The 21149-nt window shown below is 39.8% G+C and overlaps 1 protein-coding gene and 1 pseudogene across 3 annotated transcripts in view; one reads left to right on the top strand and one right to left on the bottom strand.

Annotated features, from left to right (window-relative positions):
• zmat4a (zinc finger, matrin-type 4a) overlaps positions 1-18239 on the top strand; it is an 81889-nt gene extending 63650 nt beyond the window's left edge. For all 3 annotated transcript variants that reach the window (XM_015006545.2, XM_015006546.2, XM_015006547.2), the window contains exons 6-7: positions 4599-4695; positions 17628-18239. In XM_015006545.2, the coding sequence (XP_014862031.1) occupies positions 4599-4695; positions 17628-17655 (125 nt within the window). In that variant the 3' untranslated portion in view covers positions 17656-18239. The remainder of the gene's footprint in view (positions 1-4598; positions 4696-17627) is intronic.
• Positions 6739-7665, bottom strand: LOC148157752 (uncharacterized; annotated as a pseudogene).
• Positions 18240-21149: the final 2910 nt, after the last annotated feature.

Genomic DNA, 21149 nt, shown 5'->3' with positions numbered 1-21149 from the left:
CGGGTTCCTTCTAGCCCATCACAGCTGTTAATTGGAGACGCGGTCGTGGCAGACATGATTTAGCGCTCTGTTTTTCACCTTCTCAGAGCTGCCGTCGAAGCTCACAAGTTGCAGTTATCAAGCTGTTGCTCACGGCCGTGCTTTATATTCAGCGCTCCCTGTGACAATAAAAATAGATCTATAGCCTCCGTGGCAGACTCGGAGATGGGGAAATTGCACTGAGCTTATCAAGGTCCTCTTTCTAAAGAAAGAAAGGATGACGGCTTTTCAATCTGACTCTCGATTCAGAGATGCTCCCGGCTAATGCTCGACCGCTTCGGGATATTTAATCTTTGCTTTCTGCACAAATTCAGAGACCGGTCATATCTGGGATTTGACGAGTGCGACCGTTTTATTTCTTCAAGGGGATGAAAACACTTTTGAGCGATGATTTCATCATGGAAGTCCATTTCATGCTATACGGTCTACTTTAAAACATCTCCCTCTTGTGATTCAGCCAAACGCATTGCTTGGTCCACATTGGGATTTAGTGTCCGTCCTTTCAGCCGGGGCGCCCTTTCAGCCGGGGCGCCCCGCTGCAGCCGTGGCAGGAGCGGGTTCAGCTTCCAGCCTGTGAATGGGCCAGATGGCAGCTGGCTCATTTAGCATGAGGTTCGGCCCAACAACACCTTTAGAAACAGTCCACCAGGAGGAGTGCACTGTTGATCAGTCACACTGCCAACGCGCTCCCTGCAAACCGCTAACTTAATAGCTCTCAATTAACTGAGCGAAAACAAGATAGTCAGGCTGTTGCAGCTTAAATAAGGATTCTTAACCTAGCAACCCCATATACAGCTGAAACATCCAGACCTCATCAGGAACGAGCTGGAAGATCCTAAGAAGCAAAGTTATAGAATAAACATAGCAATAAAACATTGTATTTATGGTTTGTTCAAGTAACACAAAGTGATTTTAACTGTGTAACAAGTTCAGTTATAGGTATTGCTGTCAGTTGATTTAAAAAATTAATCTGATTTATCACACTAGTCATGATTAATCACTACACTTAATTTTGTAAGTTTGAAATATAAATATGCCATTTTCAGAAAATGTGTAAAAAATATATTTTGTCTCAAACAAAACGTGTCGGAAGATTCTCTTTTTTCAGATTTTCTTGTTTACAAAGGTTTAAAATAAGTCACCTGCGAAGGTCAAATGCAACATATTCACGTTATATACACTTTGGTTTTGACCAAACTTCTGTCGCTGTTTTTTTTTTTTAAGTGAAATTAGTCGCAGGTCACACCACTCTGACTCTCCTCACTCATCTTTTCCCTCCTTTGTGTGTCTGTATTATCCACCGATGGCCTTCCTTACAGAGACTAGCAACACGACTCAAGTTTAAACATCTTCTGTGGTTCGTTGCTCCCCTGGTGACGAGCTGCTGTGAACAAGGTGACCCTCTGCTGGACAGAGGCTTTCAGGTCAAAATAATAGTCTGATCAACCTACATTGAAGTCCTCTAATCTTTTAGAGACTGGGAGGACGACTTAAAAAAAATAATTAAGAAGCATCTGGAGAACAGCTACAGTGTGGAAAACCTTAGCATAGGAGGTTATTACAAGAGTTATGTGTGATTGATGTACAAAACTAGCTTTATGTGCAAAGCGTGTGTGTGAGAGAAGATTGCCATTATAATACTAGTGAAAAATTGCTTTGCTGAATGATTAATCATTGATAGATAACCAAATAGAACATCTCTAGCAGCGTTTCTTTAACATTCACTTCAAGATGACAACCCAGCTAGCAAGCAAATGTTCAAACGTTGTCTGAACGTTCACTCCAAACATTCGCTCATTATGGGAAAATTTATGTTTGCTGGAATTTTACATATTCACTTTCAATGTCTTTAGAACCTGTATGGCAGCCAATACTTTTAACAAAATATCTATTTTTGTCTTCTTAGAAAGTCTGCATCTGTGAATGTTGTCTGAAAGTCTGTATGCGACGTTTCTGAGCATAACTGTGACACCTGATCCAACACAGGTGGGGTCATTTGAGAGGTCAGGCCTGGTTAGGGTTACACAGTAATACTGTTACTAAAATGAATGGAAATCCATTTTTAAAAATTGTTAAAATGATTAGAAAAACAAACGTGTGTGTGCGTCAGCTGAAATAACCACAACAGGATTTCAAGATTTTGATTTCAAGATGTATTGTGATCTTATACAGTTTTAACATGCTTTTTTTTGTTTTTGCAGTTTATAGTCGGGCTACTTTCTTTCCAAACTTTAGCTCAAGATTAAATAAAGATGGAACACATCAGAACAAATTTGTTTCCACATTCATCAGCTCCACAATCTGTTCCAGTTTTCATATAGAAAAAAAAAGAGAAATTCCATCCTAATCCATATAAATGACACCAGCGAGCCCATTTTTCTTCCCCTGCGTTCCCCTCCTGAGCTGCATCTCCATTTCACAAATCAACAAACGAGTTTCCAGTGACTCATCGGCGCCGCCCCAGAGGGTAGGAAGTAAAGGTGATGGAGGGGAGAGCCCACCAAGGCCCCGGGACCGCCGGCGCTCCATTGCTCATGCAGCACGTCGTCATACGGCAGCGGCTACAGGTGGATGGCACTGACTGATTTCTGGAGCTGCTGTGTAACATTTCATCCTTTGGAAAAGAGTCTGAAAAGCGGCTCGAAGCGCTCGCCCATGCTACCTGCTGCAAAACGTTTGTGACATCTGCTGACTGCGTGGGGCGCAGACGGTGAAAGCTTATCGGCGGGGGGAATTGCTGCTGCTCTCTCCGGGGGAAATATTGCCCTCTATCAAAATGTTAGAGGGAAAACAGCTGACACTGCTGACTCAGAAGAAAACTGCTACTAGATGCAGATTTCCACCCTCTCCTTCCAAAACGTTGAAAGAATAAAGGAGAGAGGAAAAAAAAAAAAGCCCCTCCTTTCTAAATTTCAGCAGCTCAATCTCCGGTGACACATGATTCTGTAAACGTTTTATCAGACGCAGGAGGATATGGAAATGTGACTCAATGAGAGCACAGTGACATTTATTTTCTCTCGGCCTTTCGCTGGGAGCCACGCGAATGGGGAAGCTAACTTAATTTTGAGAGCAAGGCAATCAAGTGGGCCATTATTCATGCCGCAATAAGATTAGTGCAACACGACAGCGATTACGCGGGCTGCTCGCAATTCGCAGCAACACTCGACACATCTGAAATCGCAGTGAAAAGGCTGCTGGTGTGTGATTGAATTAAGAGGAAATTAGCAACTTATTAGCATTTCTGGACGCCAATAATGCTGACAGATCCAGGTTCGTTTGAATTGTGGTCAGGCTTGAAGTTCCTGTTACTGATAAAGCTCAATCACAGATTTTGTTTGTTTGCTTTGCGTAAATAAACCAAATTTAATAAAGGTAAAGTAGACCAAAGTTTTTTATTATTACATTCTTATCCAAGCTTATGAGGAGTCGAGTCGATGTCCCCAGAGGACTTTAACCATTTTAAAACGGCTTCAGCTGGAAGTCAAAGTTTAATTTTATTAACCCTTTAGCTGTTGTCTTGCTTTTGTTGAGTGGCTACGCAGGAAATGGAGGACGGAGGTCGTGTGCCAACAAAGATCTTCCTGTATGAAACACATGCTGAGAAAAGAACCTACAGAGAAAATGTTTGAGGCACAGCAGAAACTCTGGATACAATTTTCATTTGTTGGAGTTTAAAAAGTGGGGAAACTAGCAGAGGTTTGACTTTAGGAAAAAAAAAACTACTTCCATTTTAACGTAGGTTTTCTTTGCCGTAGGGCATTTTGCCCTTGACCCAACATAATGCCTATAAATGTTGTAAATCTATGTTTCCATTAACCATAAAACTGCACAAATGGGAATTACAAAGATAATTTACTGAATGGAAACACAGTAAAAACAACTTTCTTTTCACTAGGATTAATTAGGTGGGTTTTTTTCAGCCGTACTGAAATGGATGTATTGCAAAGTTGCAACGGAAACACTCTTTTCACACCATGAGTCATGTGATCAACAGCCGGTTGTTACTACTGGTAACTACAACAAAGACGACAGGAAGTAGGAACAGAGTTTGCTTTTCTGGTCAGAGTTTGAACAAAAAAGCACACCTCTGCAAACGAGTTGGACTTTCTTGGCAAACAAACCAGAGTTCTGTTAAAGTGGTTTAAACGTGGCAACCTAAAAGTCTACATCCAAATATTTCTGTGCTGAGAAACAAAACCGAATGCTGTCAGATGAAACTGTGAAATGCAATTTCCGGGAGTCTTCAATCCGCTGTAGGTGCCACTCTAATAGATTTTTTCCACTCCATCACCAGCAGCCTGCGATCATGAAAAAGACACTGCAAGTCCACCTGCAAGATGAAAATACATTTGCATAAATCAATCATCCGTTTTTTGGGGGGGGGTTTTACCCCCTTGCAGAATTGCTTTTCTGGTTCGGGTGGCTTGTCCGTATACCGTGCAATAGAGTGAAAATCATATTCCCACATCATGATTTAAGACGTGTCAGTCCGGTGTAATGAAGGCTGAGAAGTGTGTTTCCTGAATTGATTCATTCCGTGTGTTTGTGTTTGGTTGCAGGCCTGAAGCGGAGCTACACCTGTGAAGTGTGCGGCGTCACGCTCAACTCGGTGGCGCAGTACCACTCGCACCTGCAGGGCTCCAAGCACCAAAACAAGTGAGTGCGTCACGCGGCCGCCGTTCTCCGCCGCCGACACGCGGCGAGGAGCTAGAAGCCTCCGCACTCCATCCACACCAACATGTGTTGTCTTTGCTTTCATCTGCTTCCCATGCGTTTCAAACGCGGCACACTGCGGCGCATGCATAAATGATGAGAATATTGTAATGAGCTGCACAGCCCCAACAGGAATTTCAGATGGACTCATTTTGCTTTAATTGAGCATGTTTTTCTTTCTCATGCTGGAGCTAACTGGTGGCTGTGACACACACACAGGAGACGAGCTCCAGCTGAGAGTCAACAAGTTTTTACACGTCGGTCACAGCAAGCAAGCAGTTCACTGAATCTCAGTTTCTGCTAGACTGCTGTCAAGACATGAGCTAAAAAAAAAAATAAAAAAAATAAAAAAAGAAAGGAAAAGAAATTGGCAAAGATCTGCATCTGTGCTTGTACGTCCAATAAATTATACAGTATTAATCATCTAGTTCTCTTGTGAACAGACTGAAGGAAACACTGGCTTCCTGGTACATTCAACTAAAAACAAAAACAAAAAAAGCTTAGTTTAATAAGAGCAAGTATCAAATGCTGCAAACTCGCTTCACAAAACAGAAGTGCTCCAGACCGCTAGGGGGCGTCTATCATGGTAAAAACCAGCACACCCAGGGTCTGGACCCACTGATATTGAGAAATGATTGCTTCCTGTAGGCATGCAAAGTTTAAATTTTGTCTGATTGTTAATGTGCCAGTTTGACGGTATGAAGCTTACCAGAAGTTACCTTCTGTAAACAACCATCCTCCACTGCATAGAGAGAAGCGCAGAGTTGAAAAAGTTGGCTGTTGATGTTAGTTCAATATTTGGAAAAGTGACCAACACTGAATGGCTCCGTGCAGTTCCTCCACTGCCATTGCTAAAACTACAGGCAGTCTAAAACGCACAACAACAAACACTGCAACCTCTTCTTTTCTCTGATTGGCCTGATAGAAATTCTGCTGGACACAATCTAAGTACCTGTACCTTTTACCACACTTAACAGAGGAGCCAGTCAGCAGCAGCTCTAATCCCGATACCAGTATAACCTCTCTCCTGTTCCAGTGAAAAAGGTGAGCAACATTGTGTTCAGTGATGAGCTAGTTGGCATCATTCCAGGGAGTGATGGGGTTTTGTCTCACTTTGCCCTTTTTAGAATTACACAACAAAAAAATATTTATTACTGACAGAAATTCAAACAATCTTTGTAAAATAAAAAAAAAACAGACTCCCCTCTGGACTGAAGCCAGTCCAGACAGTCCTACCTTAGCTTGCATTTAAATTACAGATATCTATTCCCACATAGATATCTATGCAGTTATAGATAACTATGCAGTTATCTATAACTGCATTATTATTTATGCTGCACTTGTCTATAAGCCACACTTTCGGGGATTTTTGTGATGGGCACTTTTTCCATAAGCTAAATGACACTAACTGAAAATTATTTTAACAGACTTTTAAACAGTTACATTCAGTAAACAGTCAAGTATGAAACAGCCAATTGAAGCCAATAGGACTTCATCACATCTGCAAAAAGAAATCCTTTTTGCAGACGCGATCCTAAGGCCACCAAAATGGATCCCATCAACACCTTGACGGCTCCTAGAAATTTGTGACAAAGGGCAACTCTCACCGGATATTACTCTTTTTATGTTTCTCCAATCCGAACGGTTTGCAAATTCAACTTTTTCAGAAATTACTGCTACCTTTTTTGAGGACAATTTACATTTACAATCACCCCAATTTACCTGATTTTGGAAATTTGGGGGGAACCGGAGCACCCAGAGGAAACCCCCACTAACACAAGAAGAACATGCAAACGTCCACGGAAAGAGGAGCTTGGTTAAGAACTAAAATCTCTTTTCTGTGAAGATGCCGCCCATTTTTTTGTCTTAAACATGAGATGTGTTTTGAGGTCTTGAAACGGTTCAGAACTTACCTGGACACTTTTTGCTAGTTGTTTGTTTTAGAGGTTTTCTTGCTTCTCTTCAGTTTTTGTTGCTTCTTGAGGCTCAAAGTGTGTCACATCGTTTTCCACACTGAAGATGTTTCTTCAGAGACGCCTCCAATGGTTCAGGATCTTGGCTTTCCCTTTTCTCTGACAGAGTTTCCACATACAGGTCTGTCACTTCCATGGCTTCGGGATCAAGGATACTTGAATCTCTCAGCATCTCGTTTACGAAGTCATTTAGCTCCTTGGGAGATTCATCAGGAAATTCAATATTCTCTAATAGATGTTCCAGATCCATGGACGCAGGGTCATAAATGGTTTTTACAGGGATAGTGTAGTTTTCCCCGTTTGGTTCTTGATGCCTGGCCACTTTTCTTCTTGGAGGTCCTAGTTCATCTCTGTCTTGGAGCTCCGTTTTCAGATTTTCCAGCTCTGTTTTATAATTAACCTCACAGCTACAGTACCGTTGTTGGAGGACAGTGAGTTGCTTTTGGAGACTGTCCTTCTCGGCTCCAAGTTCACTGATAATCTTTTGGTCCCTCATCATTTTCAGTGAGTGAGCTTTCATCTCTTTATCTACCTCCTGCTTAAATATTTCTGCTTGCTGTCTTTAAGCAGAAACATCTCCTTCATATGTAATTTTAAGTTCCTGGTAAGAAACTTTAGCCTGCTCCAGTTCACTTTGGAGATGTTTTAAGGTCTCTGTGGATTGCTGCTGCAGGAAAGAGAACTCTAGTGCCATTTTCTGATGCAGATTGTTCTTTTCAGCTCTAAGTGCATTGATAAGATGATGGTCATTCTTGGCTCTTTCCAAATTAGCTTCTTTCTCACAATTCACCTCATTCTGATAAACTTCTGCTTTCTCTCACAGGGCAGAAACATCTGCTTCATTCCTCCTGTTTAATTCTTGGTATGAAATCTTATACAGCACCAGCTCACTCTGCAGATGGTTCTCTGTTTCCTGCAGGCAGGCAATCTCCTTGGACATTTTTTCTTGGAGATCGTCCTTCTCAGCTCTCAGGTTTTCTGCAGCAGCCTTTACGTCTTGTGTTTTTTGTCGCTGTGCACCCTGGAAGCGATTATAGCTCGTCTGAGAGACTCTGAATCAGAAAACTCTTCTCCTGTCAGTAGTTCTCTCTTCATCTCCTTGAGTCTTTTCTGCCCTTGTAACTCGACTTTTGTATTCTCCAGTTCTCTTTGCACGTAGACTAGCTTTTGGTTCTCCTCAAACCATCTTGCTCTCTCCTTTTCCAAAAGAGAGCCAAGTCTCTGGATCTCTCTCTGTAACTCAACGGGAGGCGTTCTGTTCTCAGTCCAGCCTTGCAGATTCTGTCCAGCTCTCCATGCTCCATGCTGGGGTCTCATCTCACCGTTGGAGGAATGTGGCCTTTGGTTCGACATGTTGGACAAAACAATGTTTGTTAAAATCCGTTTTGATCAGTAAACGATCTCAATGTTCAACTTTGAAAGAGCTTTGCAAACGTCTGAACTTGTCAGTAGTACAGCAAGCAATGACAAGAATGTAGAAGTTTGTTACATACATACAGAGCTGATGACATCACAAGCAGGACTCTAGTTGTGACATCACAGAGTTTCCCTTCATCTTTGGAATGATGATGTGAGTGTTTGAGAACTCTACCACACTGACCAACCAACCTCCCCCATCATCCTCCTCCTCACCTTCCTACCCCCCATGTTGGAATTGGGATGGGTTATATAGTGTTAGGGTGGCTCTGATTTATTCTTTCTGTAGATTTTTGTTCATGGTTATTTTTTGTTGAGGCATTGCATCTTAGGACAGTTGTCCCCTCTCGTTTTGGATGACATACAGTTGGAAGTTTTTTGCTCTTTCTCTTTTAGTTTTGGGCAGTTGGTATGATGTGTATCCATGGCAATACTTTTTTAGGTTTATTTTTACGACCGGGAGACGCTAATCATTATTTCAAAAGCTCAAATAGTGAACTAACTACTGCCACCTGTACTACAACCACAAATCTCATGAGACTTGAAAAGAAGGTTTTGTTCATGCAGAGCAGAGAAAATGTCTTCCACAGTTTGTAATGGGTAAGAATCATATCCCCAAACCCAACATCTTTCTGCCCAGCTTTCAAACCAAACAGCCAGAGAGATATTTACAAGGGAGCAGCAGTAGAGGCAGATGAGATTGATTTACCACTTCATTACAACAACTTATGGTCTCATCCAAGACTTGTGATCGTGGGATATTGTGTCTGCAATCGGGATATTGAAGTGTTAGCATGTCATGACAGCAACACTGTCTTTAGAAGAATGATTGATACTGGAGATGATCCTTCCTGCCCACAGCAACAACATCCACCAACTCTTTGAAGATACTTGGTGGCTATTACAACATTTAATTTCCATTTAAATGTTGCAGATGCATATTGGATCACTAGCAATACAAATATTTTTCTAATTCTGACATGTATCAAGTAGTTATCAGTAAATTCTGCTACACATTTCTGCAGTCAGAGGAATATGGGAAAAGTTTAAAAAGAGTGGCACATTGATGTCTTCAAGTCTCCTTATTAGCTCATTTATCAGCTATTTAGCAGAGAGTCAGGCAATAGGTGTGGAGGGAGCTCTATAAGACAGACAGGCTGCACAATGATGCTTAGTAAGTTGTCTTTCAAACATCCAGCTGGTGTCAAAGGGCGTGATAAAAGCTGATGAGAATTTTCTGCTTTGTGTTCGGCCAAAGAGATCATTTTACACTGATAAGCAACTTAGAATAAGTGATGGCAGCTCATGACTTAGGAAAAACTTACAAACAAGAGTAATAATTATCATTTTTGGAGCGTATTATATTACGCAGATCATATTAGCTTAGCATAAAGATCTTGAAATGTAATGTGTCATCATGATTGTCCTTGTTTGGACCTGTGATGTTTATCTGTTCATTGAACCCTGAAGAGCAAATATTCAGTATAGTGAGTCAAAGTGGGCATGTTTATAGCAACCTCGTCAGAAACTACTAGTTACCGTTGGTTACACTGTCTCTGTTGGTTTATGGAGAGACGTGTTTTTTAAAGGGGCCCAATTTAATTTTTTGTCATGGGGCCCAAGATTCCTGGCGGCGCCTTTTGACCAGGCTAGGTAATATTATCTTTGTAAATATTCTGTTCAAAATTATTTTAAAAGGTTGCGCATTTGAGGGAAAAATAAGCATGAAATATTATGCACCATTTCTTTGTTTGCATTGTTCATCCAGTTAAATCATGATATCCTGTCTGAATCTGGCCCCTTTGATTTGGCGATCAATCAAATTGCTGTTGTTTTATTTTTTCAGCATTTTCCATTTTGTTTCTATTATTTCCTGTGGTTCCAGCATTTCTCTGTTGCACTTGTTTTTTTTTTTTTTTTTCTGTGTGTGTGTGTTTTGGAGTTTGCATCATTCTTGTGTTTTTGCAGCAGGTTTTGTCATTTGCTGTCGACCACCGTAAAATTCACACGGAAAACATCAGCCTGGTTTTTACTCTTAGCTAATTTTCCTCTGCAGTGGCCACTTGGCCTTAAGCAGCTTCAGCAGGAGGACTTTGCAGGGGGACGTTGAGCTGGTCCAGGGCAGCAGGTGTGAATGTCCAGGATTTAATTGTCTCAGCTGGCTGTTTTCTTGCTGCTACCCTCCAATGAAATCCTGGCATCAGGAGATGTGACAATCATTTAACAGACTCCATGGTTTAGCCACGGGTGTCTGCTGCACTTTGTCAGAGTCATTGGATCTCTATCCAGGGTCACCGTGGGTAACTTTCATGCCCTCGCACACCACATTGTTAGTGCTCAGAGTTTTGAATGAATATCTGCTGCCACATGAATCCTAACTGGTTGGATTTCATAAACATTTTCCACAATTTAATTGATAATCAAATTAGTTGATAATCAAACCTACACTTCTCTGCCCAGAGATAAATACAGACAACTAACCTCAAATGTAAGAATTTATTAACAAAAATATGTCCAACCTTACAGCTAAAATATTTCAATGAAATACCTAAGCTAGTTACACTCAACTAAACTGCAGCATAAAAGCAACAGAGTAATGAAAACTAAAAAACTACTGTAAGGAATAAATAAGACTAAATCAAGTTACCAATAAAATGATGTTATGATATCAGGTCAGTATGAACTGTGAATGTTTAAAAACTAGTTTCATTTTGAGGAAATTAGAATGAGGTCAAAATAACTTTCAATTAATTGTAATTGGGTTACAACAGACAAATTATTTAGATGCAATATAAGAACTGTGAGTATGTTTGTTTAAAACCAAGATTTGTAGTGAAGAATTTAGTTTGGGGCCAAATTAGCTTTAAGCTAATTAGATTAGCTCAAGACTTAATTAAGAATAACAGTTGGTTGACAGTCTTGTTTATCTGGAAACAACTATTTTCAAACTACCTCGTCGGGGGTTTATTATTAGATGAGGAGCACTAACTTTAGCAGTGACCACTTCAAAAGATGAAGAAAGCTGAAGAAATAATTGAAAATAACCAATAAGACTTGATTAAAACGAAATCAATTGTAGTACAAATTGTAGTACAAACTGCGGCGTTGCAAATATCTGTTTTTACTTTGACACTTGTTAAAACCTGCGTGTTAATTTAGTTAAAATCATGTTCATGTTAATATTTAGGCAAAATTCCAAAATAATCTTGAACGAGACTCAGTGATTCTTAAAAAGAAACCAAATGTTCATGATCCAGATAGAGTTGCTTTGAAATGTTGATTCCTCTGAGCTGGCTGACTGTAACAGGCGCAGGCTGGATATGTTCAGAGGTAAACAGAAACAACAAGCAGTGGGCAGAAAGTGTGCAGCTCTGTAGTATCTCTGGTTGGGTAACCGCTGCACATGACATGGGGAAGCAGTGAGAACGCTGCTGCAGCTGTCAGAGCGCAACGGGACAGATTTAACCTGCCTGCGTCTATTTCACATTGATACCATGTTCTCCTGGCGGAGCGGAGGACAGTGTGAGTCAGAGCACAGCAACCTGCATGGAGGCATGTCATCTACTGAGTCACACCATCATATTGAATTAAAAAGGCAATGGAACTCAGACACGCTGTCTTATGGGGTATATTTAGCCATGCGGTGGTAAAACAGATGGCAGGATTGGTTAGTCAGCCCAACGCTCTGGCCCAAAATGAAAAATCCAATTTTTGCTGGTTTCATGTAAAAATTCCATATAAGGCATTTTTACTGACAAAGGGAGGAAATCCAAATGCTTCTCTGCTGTAGCGCCTCCACCTGGTTCAGATCCGCCACAGCGTTTGTAGTAGCGCTATCTGCACTAGTATTGTGTGATTGACAGCTGACCGCATTCACTGACTGCCCCGTAATTTACATCATGGCAGACTCCAAACAACATGTGTCATGTAGTTTAGCAGTGGATCAGCGAACATGTCGTCTGCTACCAGAGAGCTGCTCAGTCTGGAGGAGCAGAGCCGGGAACACACACACATCAAGTTCTGGAGCAATGATGGTGGTTTAGCAGACCTATAAGCAGCTCGTCTCTATGAAGGAGAATTAGGCCCACTGAAAAATACAAAATAAAAATTCAGACGTTTTGGGTTTCCTCTCTACAGGTCTCTCACAAAAGTTTGACATTTTGGCCCATTCCTTCAGACTGAACTGAGTTAGGTTTGCTGTTAAAGACTTTCTTCTGCCCATTCCCATCCACACAGTTCACAGTAAATGGACTGAACTTATATAGAGCTTTTCCAGTCATATGGACTGCTCAAAGCACAGTACACTAGCACCACATTCACCTATCCACACTTACAAACGTGTACATTAATACACATTACATAGTTCGGTAGACAACTTGTGTTTTGAGGAGCCCATGGCAGCACTGACATGAAGCTGGAGTTGAACCCACAACCTTCCGATCACAAAGACGTTTCTTCTCTTCCCTAAGAGCCGCAGTCGCCCATCCCGTGTTCAGAATTATTATTTTTTTGTCTCTTTATACTATACTTTGTCTCATACTGTGAGATATGTCTCCTGTACTGTAAATGTTTATTACAACAGACGGATGTCCTGTCAGAGGAGTTAGCCTGTAGCTATATTCATATTTCAATAAAGCAAACTCTTAGACATCTTCTGGGAGTTGGCTATAAAGTGGACAGATCTATGTAGCAGGGATCAGGACAGTGAAGATGAATAGGCAAATAAATTACCAAAATGTTTGACGTTTATTGACTAAATAAGCTTCAAAAATGTATATGTGTAAAGATCTACAGCGTTTTTTTATTAGAAGCATATTGATCAGGATGAAGCCAGGCACTGGTTAGTGATCGCATATTGCATAATGTGCCACATTGTTACGTGATCATTGTTTTAAAAAGAGGACTTTGTGATATTAGGCACAAAATGTAAAAATGTTCCTTCACAACGTAACTATTAAAAACACTGTAAAGACACAAAAATCGTATCTAGTTAGTCCTAGTTAGTTATCTGGTTAGTTTCTAGTGCAAATACACCTGAAATAAGATGAAACTAACTTACAAGTAACTTTTCAGCTTGTTTTAAGTAAATAATTCCTTAAAATTGATGAAAAGGAGTTGATTCCACTGGCAAATAATTTAATTTGCAAAAAGGCATGTTATAAATGAAATAATCTGCCAGTACTTTGTTTTATCAATATTAAAAAAATATTGACCTAAGACAAGCTTTGTCTCATTTCAGGTGTACTAAGATACTTGGTGAGATTTTGTGTTTTTGCGGTGAAATGCATTCAAGGATTCTATGGCCTTTTGTCTATGAAAACAACTGTAATTTGTGCTGGCGAACTCCACAGGAAGTAGTATTTAACAAAACTTTCCAAAAGTGACAAAATGTTGCAAAGAAAAACCAGATCAGAAATCTTAGATCCAGAAACCTCAATAAAAAAAAATCAGTTACAAAGATTAACCAAAAACCACTGAATAATACCCATCAATCCTGTCTACGCCCTTATAAGGGGCCTGGTGCCCAACTGTAGTAGTGATGGAGTGAGAGGTGGGACACACCCTGGACAGGTCCCAGGTCCATCACAGGTCAGCACAGAATAAACAAGCATTCACACACACACACACACGCACACAAAGACAGCTTAGAGATTTGTGGATTTATATTTCCAGTCCTCTGCATGCGCAGGCAGGTCTGTCGCAATAAGCAACAAATCAATTGATGGCATAATTAATTAAAACAAGCTCAATAATTTCCATTTGCATGAGTTATCATTTTTCTCTTGTCCCTTTCTCCCTGGATGACAAAAGTCTTCAGTCTTTCGTGACATTTTTATCGAATGATAATTTTTAATCGAAAAGATAATTTATTTATCTTTGAGAATGTGTTCTTGTGTTATTACGCCACTACAATGATATGACTTGAAAATGGTCTCAAAATAACAATATTATCGTTTATCAAAATAACTTTTGGAACAATTTATCGTCCAGTACAATTGTTATTGTGACGGGCCTGTGAGGGGGTTCGGACCCTGTTCACAGGTGATAGATGATATCCAGTTGGAAGGGAGAGAGAACAAAGTGAATATTTGATTGCCCTCCAGGGAAGAATAGAGAGAATGAAATGAATGAGAGCTGCTGTCTCATCTAGCAGCCGGCCTCAGGGAGACGTTCACCAGGAGAATGAGAGGCGAAAAAAAAAGGATACAAAGGAGGTGAACTTACAGGGACTTACCCCACTTGGATGTTGACAGTGGGTTGCTCCATGGTCAACTGTGTTTCTGACTGATCTTTCTGAGCACCGGGGAATTAATTAGAGGCTTGATGACAGAGGGAAGTGAGGCAGAATAATAAAAATCATGACAGTCTGTCCGCATACTACCTCCAGTGTTCTCTGTCCTTCCCAAGCTGTGGTGATTATTGGCAGTATCACACATACACACACGCACATGCGCACACACACACCCATGAGCAATTAACGGCTGTACAGTTTAAAGAGATAAACCTGGGCAGAGCTGGTGTAGAAAATTAAATTGAATCTGGTAATTATGGATGGAAGTAGGTGGGGCTTATGAATAAAACCAACATTTTGAAAAAAATAAACTATAAAATCACAAAGGTTCGTCCTATAAAGCTCAGATTTTCAGGATATATTCCTTAAGTCATACATGGTAAATTTGAGGCCCGGGGGTCAAATCTGTTCCGCTGCAGCTTTTGAAAGAACCTCCAAAAAACAAAGAAACGCTTAAAGAAGCAGTATTATATGTAAAATAGACCTTTTTGACATTATCATCATGTTTTAATGTTATTCCCTCATCAAAAACAAACTTGAAGTATTGCCTTTATTCTTCCATGCATGTTTGAGAAATCCTTTAGTCTCCTGTGGCAAACATTCAGCTGTACAAAACACCTGGGTGGACCTAACTCCGCCTTCAAGGACGAAGTTCCTCCTCAGAGCTGCAGTTTCCAAGCTGCTGAACTCCCACTTCTCACAGAGCGGTCCTGCAGTTTGACTCCCCAACTCAGCTCCTTCAGACTAGCCAGCAGCAATTAGTAAACACCTAGTGGAACTGAACATCTACAGAGCTCATTATAAGAGCTACTGCTCAGTGAAACGCTGGTTAAAACACTTTTAAAGGGTTAATAGAGGAGCCATGCTGTGATGACTTTCTGAAGGAGGAGTTTCAAAAAAGGGCAGCAGTTTTTAAAGAGACAGAGATCCAATTCCAAGATGTTACATTACAAATACAAATTTCTTTTAAGTCATATTTGATGTGTGCAGCATTGTTATATCAACTGACTGTAACATAGCTACTTGATTGTGCTATAAAATGATCCTATCTGCCTGGAAAACTCATAATGCTGCTCCTCCACCACCAAAATCACCTGATGAAAAATCGTCTTTCAAAATAAAAATGTTCTATAGTACCTGAACGTTTCCTCAGTCGTTTATGAGCAGCCGTAAAGTTGGGTGGGACAGCTTGTTTTCTTTTGTTCTCCTTGTTTTAAAGCTTTTGCACAGTGAATCCTTTCATGTGAATCTTCTCTCCGCTCCCACACTGTACGGCGAAATTGTTTAGGACAGGTGACTTTTCCAACATCGACAATCAGCTGGAACGCAGCTGGAGCGGGCGCGGCCATTTATCAGGAAGAGGGAATTAACTTCAAAGGGATTTGAAGACGTCTGTGTAGAATGAAGGCTCCGGGATGAATTATGCATGAAAACGCCTCACCAGAATAATATGCTGACACAATTTGTCACACACCACCAGAATGCATAAGTCGCAGAGTTAAGGGGGAGGAGCAGGCCGGGGGGACTGAGGCAGTCAAGTTGCATCGTCGCTCTGGGCCAGTGGTAGTTGAACAACTGTGTAATCTACACCGTGAGAATAAGTTTAGAGTCATTTTCTCATTTTCATACAACAAATTAGAACTTTTTTGATACATTGTGCTTCATTTAAAATGTGCTTCATTTTTTTTACCTGTGTAATCCTGAAGTGCTTCGAGGCTGGATGTGAGGTGTGTGTCGCCCCCATGCACCTCTAAAAGCCTGCCCTGCTGTCGGCGTGGGGAGGATGCACATTTGAGAGCTGACAGTTTAATGGAGCAGAAAACAAACAGCAGCAAAGATTTTTAGACTCCCAACATTTAAAAAAGAAAAAGCTTTTCCAGTGTAATATGAATTCTTTAACCCATAAAACCTGGAAGAGCCTCTCCATACATGTGAAGTTGCGCATGTCAATTCAGGCTTTAATGCGTTACATCCAAAGTGGTTATTTAGTGTTTTATTAATGCTTATGAATAATATCAAGATCTGGTTATTGTTAGGAAAGCACTGATCCACTTTTTCACTTCTAAGTACGATACCGATCCAAACAGAAGACCAGCTGCATTGATTAAAATGGTTCTGGTTTTTACACATAACTGTTCTGAATTACACATTTATTTGATAACTCTGTATCAATAAAGGACACTGAAATACACCAACAACTTCACAAGCTTGGTCAATCATGTAAAAACAACTTGAATTTGTTCCCTCAGTGCAATTAGGAGAAGATCAGCCAGTGTAAAATAAATCAACTGAAACTGGCAAAACCAATTGGTTGACTACTTTGGTCAAACATGTCGAAATAAATTGCTACAAACTTTTCAGATGGTTCACAAAGTGCCATTAAGAATTCTAAATATAATGTAAAATATATAATAAAGCACCAGGCTCAATAGATCTGCCCATATCGATTCAACACATTGTCATGGATACCTGATCTAGATTTGGGGTTTTTTTTCAATATCGGGACCGATACAGGTATTAATATCATATCAGTGCATCTCCAGTTATTGTCTTACGTCTTGAATTTGTGTTGATACAAAGCAGAAATAAAGAAGCTGTTTTTATTGGTTATTTCATTTCAGTTTAGCAAATTCCATCCATGACAACCAGAACCAAGTTCAAATTCAATCATGTAGAAATCAGTCCGATCCACATTCATTTAAAATCAATTATCATTTTTCCTTCTTTTTTTTACTAATACTTATTGTTTTGATTAATTTAGGGTCACACAGATATTTTGAGTAGAAGTGGGAAAGACTGGCAAAATTCAGACTAATGATCAGGCAAATAACAGCAAAGTTTGTCATAGAAACTTTTTTTTTCTGCAAGGGAAGAAACAAAAACAGAAATTGCAGATTTACAGCAAACCTAATGTCCAGGTGTCATCAGATCTGAGTCACTCAGATTCAAACATACACAGAGCTTTACTGTAAAATACAGCAGCTGCAGAGACGATCCAGGAGGACAGAGATCAACATGTCTCCCAGAATGCATTGCATCTGTTGCTCATTAAAATATTGCAATGATCAGTTAAATTGAAGCTTTTGTGTACATATATGTTATAAATTGCAAACGTATCAAACCGTTTCTGTGCGGCACATTGCTGCCGCTGTGACGCTAACGAGGCTTCGTCTCTGTCTGTTTTTCCCCGACAGTCTGAAGAATCAGATATGTGTCCAGTGAGCGTGGGACGCTGATGAAAACACCAACTCCTGGATTGATGTCAGACAAGCTGTGGTCAGCTTGCCCTGCTTTCTCTGCTTCTGTCCTGCTCATTCAGCCGCCTTATCATCATTTCAGTTTTTTTTTTTGTATTATTTTACTTTTCTCTCTCTTTCTCTTTCTTCTCGCTCTGAGTATTTCGGCTGCCCAGACCAAGGAGAGTTATAAAGGAGTGTTTTTTTATTACTATTATTATTATTATTATTACTATTATTTGGAGCAACTTTCGCATGACCATCTCCACTATCAAAACAAAAGGAAGAGCTTCGGCTTCTGTCCGCATCACCAGGCTGCTCCGACGCTCTGTTGGAAACTCTGTTAGTTTGTTTACTTTTCCGTCTTTCAGTCTGAAAGAAAGCATCCGGGAGGATCTTTTGCTCAACAGCTTTTCTAAACATGCATGGACAAAGCTCTACTTTTTTTCAGTAGAATATCAAATACTTTATGCTGAGCTTTGAACTGAGGAAATGAGGGTTTGTTTGCTTCTACTTGAAAGAAATTGAACATTTTTAATTATACATTCAATATTAAATACGGCTTCACCACTGACTTTTTTTTTCTCCACACACACAACAACTTTTACTGGATACAGTGCTTTCTTGTCGTAGCTCTAAACCCTTTTGCAGCTTGAGATAGGTTGATAGCAATAATAACACTGCTCGAACTCTCACTATTTTGTAAAGTGTATCTGTCTGTTTACTATGCTAAGCGAAAATAGCTTTTTTTTTTGCAAGATGATTAGTCTGATTATAAATCCCAGCATCTGTTCTTTTGTTTTGCTGCTTTTGTTGGAGGATCAATCTGCTAAACGAAGGATCCACAAATATTGGAGTTTTGAGGGAAAATTCTAGATTTACAACAACTTTCATATAAAGGTGAACAAAGTGAGAATATTAACCACTCGATCAGAATCCTAACACCGGGAAAGAGAAACAAAAAGCATCACCATTTTTGTTGGTTGCAAGCAGAGCTTTGAAATGCAAAAAGGAGAAAAATGATTAATAGACCAAAACAAATGGAGTAAGAGATGCACTGAAATATTAATTTAAATGTGGAGGATTATGAAATATTGACTTTTTTTAGCTTTATATTATGTTTTAATGTCATTCTCTCATCAAACCATACATGGAGTGTTGCTTTGACTGGTTCATGCATGTTTGAGAAATCTTCGAGTCTCCCGTGGCAACCATTTGGGGACGCCGTAACACCTCATTTGATGCACTCAAAATTTGCCCAACGTTCTACCCAAATCCCACTCTACATCCCTTGGAAGCTTGGAGGAGGAGCTTCATCTCAAAGGCGGAGCTTTGTCCACCTAGGTGTCTTGCACAGCTTAATGGTTGCCACGGTAGATTAAACATGCATGAAAGAAAAAAGGCAACACTCCAGGTATGTTCTCGCAAGAAAATAACAATTACATGATGTAAAGCTCACAAAAGTTGCTATTACATAACACTGCCCCTTTAAAGCCTCTGTTGACACTGAGATGTTTGTTAAAGAGAGTAAAGACATAACAATCCGATATTTGACACCAGCATTAAATCTGTCTGAGAAATACAGGAAGTGCCTCAATTGAGCATTTCCTGTATTATCTTATTATATAGACTTAAAACCACAGAACAATTATCTGTCAGATGAAATTTTATGAGAATCTGGTGTTTTGGAGCCTTGGTGGCAGTAACGGACTCTGCTTTTAACTTTTTGGTTTAATTTTCCATTCGGCTCACACCCTAAGCCTGGTAATGATTAATATCAGATCAGTGTATCGAAACCAAGATAAATGATGAACTTGGTCACTTTAAGTCCTTTTAATTCTTGCAAAAATATTTCTTATGATGTCTACCACGTGTTCTGCTCTGGGGGGATTTGTTTTGCTCTTTAAAGCAAAGTAAATAATGCTGGTGAAACGCTGTCAGTGCTGCAGGTTTGGGAAAGTCCCATTTGGACATCTGAATAGTGTTCATCTCAGGGAGGAGCACCCGTTTGCTTTAGGCTCACAAACGCTGCTGAGAGAGAGAAATGAAAAAAAGTCATTTGTACTGAAACCTCTCCCCTTTAAAGTTTTTCAGAATGTGTATATGGCAAAGACTCAACCATAACTGTCATGGTTTTGTAAAATAATATTGTTGTGGATTCCTGTATGGAAAATTTAGTCATAAAACATGCAGACATAAATATATATATACATAAAATCCTAAGCTTATGTAGCACTATTCTTTCTCAGATGTCATGTTAATAGACATATTAAAGCCAGTATTCAAATAATGAGGGTTTTAAGAGAACTATAAATGATAAATACACTGATGTTGTGGGTCAATTTAGGATATTATTGCTATCTGTTTACAGTAGAAGTCATTTTATTCACTGTCAGTTTCAGTGCTGATCAAAATGTAGCTTTGACTGTTGTCATACAAAGTGCTTTTTCTGAACAGACCTCTTTGAGTTTTGACGTCTGGAATCACTTGAACACAGAGCTGGACTGTTTTGTGGAGCGGGACTCGGAGCAAACAGCTGAGGAACTGCTGGCTGATGTCACATTTGCTGCAAGAGATCCCAACAGCGATGACTTTAGGACTGATTTTAATATGACCATTAAGATTTGCACGTGTGATTTGTTCTTGCGAGGTAGAAGGGGGGGGGGACTTGAATGATCTGCTTTGCTCATCTAGCATTGATAATTCTGTTGATCAGCCATGTTGTGTTCTTCACAGGTCGCCCAGGAATCATAAGCCCTGCCTCCCTTTGTGCGCCGAGTTTGTGTTTTGTTTCTGTCTGAGAAAAGAATAAAAAACACCTGCAACAACATTCATTCTGAGTAACTTGCAGTTATTTTGTGAAGCTGTTGTTTTTTGTTGAAGCATATGGCAAAGAAAAAATTATGGATTTTTTTTTTCAGAATATCAAGAAGAGCAATAAATTATGTTTATAATTTAAAACTATTGCAACAGTTATACTTCATTTACATCAGCAATAATCACACATTACAAAGTTTATATTCACTTCAAAATCACTGAAATAATCACAACTGTCTATATACTAATTCTGTTTATATGTAATCAATAAAGGGGACCTGTTACGCAACATTCACTTGCTGCAGTCTTGTTGGCAGGAGGCTCCATTTATGCTTTTCAAAGACGTACAGTTGTATAATTGTGCATTTGTTTGCAGCTGTTTTCTCATGCGAGTGTAAACATTGTGAGTTTGGGGGTGTGGTCAGCAGCAGCTCATTTGGATTTAAATAGACAGGAAACCATAAAACAGCTCATTCTGAAAGGAGCTGGAAATAGACAGAAATGACCAGAGTGAAATGTCATTATCCAACAATGACTTTGCACAAAAAGTATAATAAACATATTTTGTGAAGTTGGCAGACCATTCCTGACCTGTTCAAGGAAGCATAATAGGTCATCTTTAATATATCTTAAGTAAGGAATCAATGTAATTATGATCTTAAT

The sequence above is a fragment of the Poecilia mexicana genome, unplaced genomic scaffold (assembly GCF_051168715.1).
Source record: "Poecilia mexicana isolate PSO_F unplaced genomic scaffold, ASM5116871v1 scaffold_9, whole genome shotgun sequence".
Classification (NCBI taxonomy): domain Eukaryota; kingdom Metazoa; phylum Chordata; class Actinopteri; order Cyprinodontiformes; family Poeciliidae; genus Poecilia; species Poecilia mexicana.
This window is presented reverse-complemented; position numbering and strand designations above follow the sequence as displayed.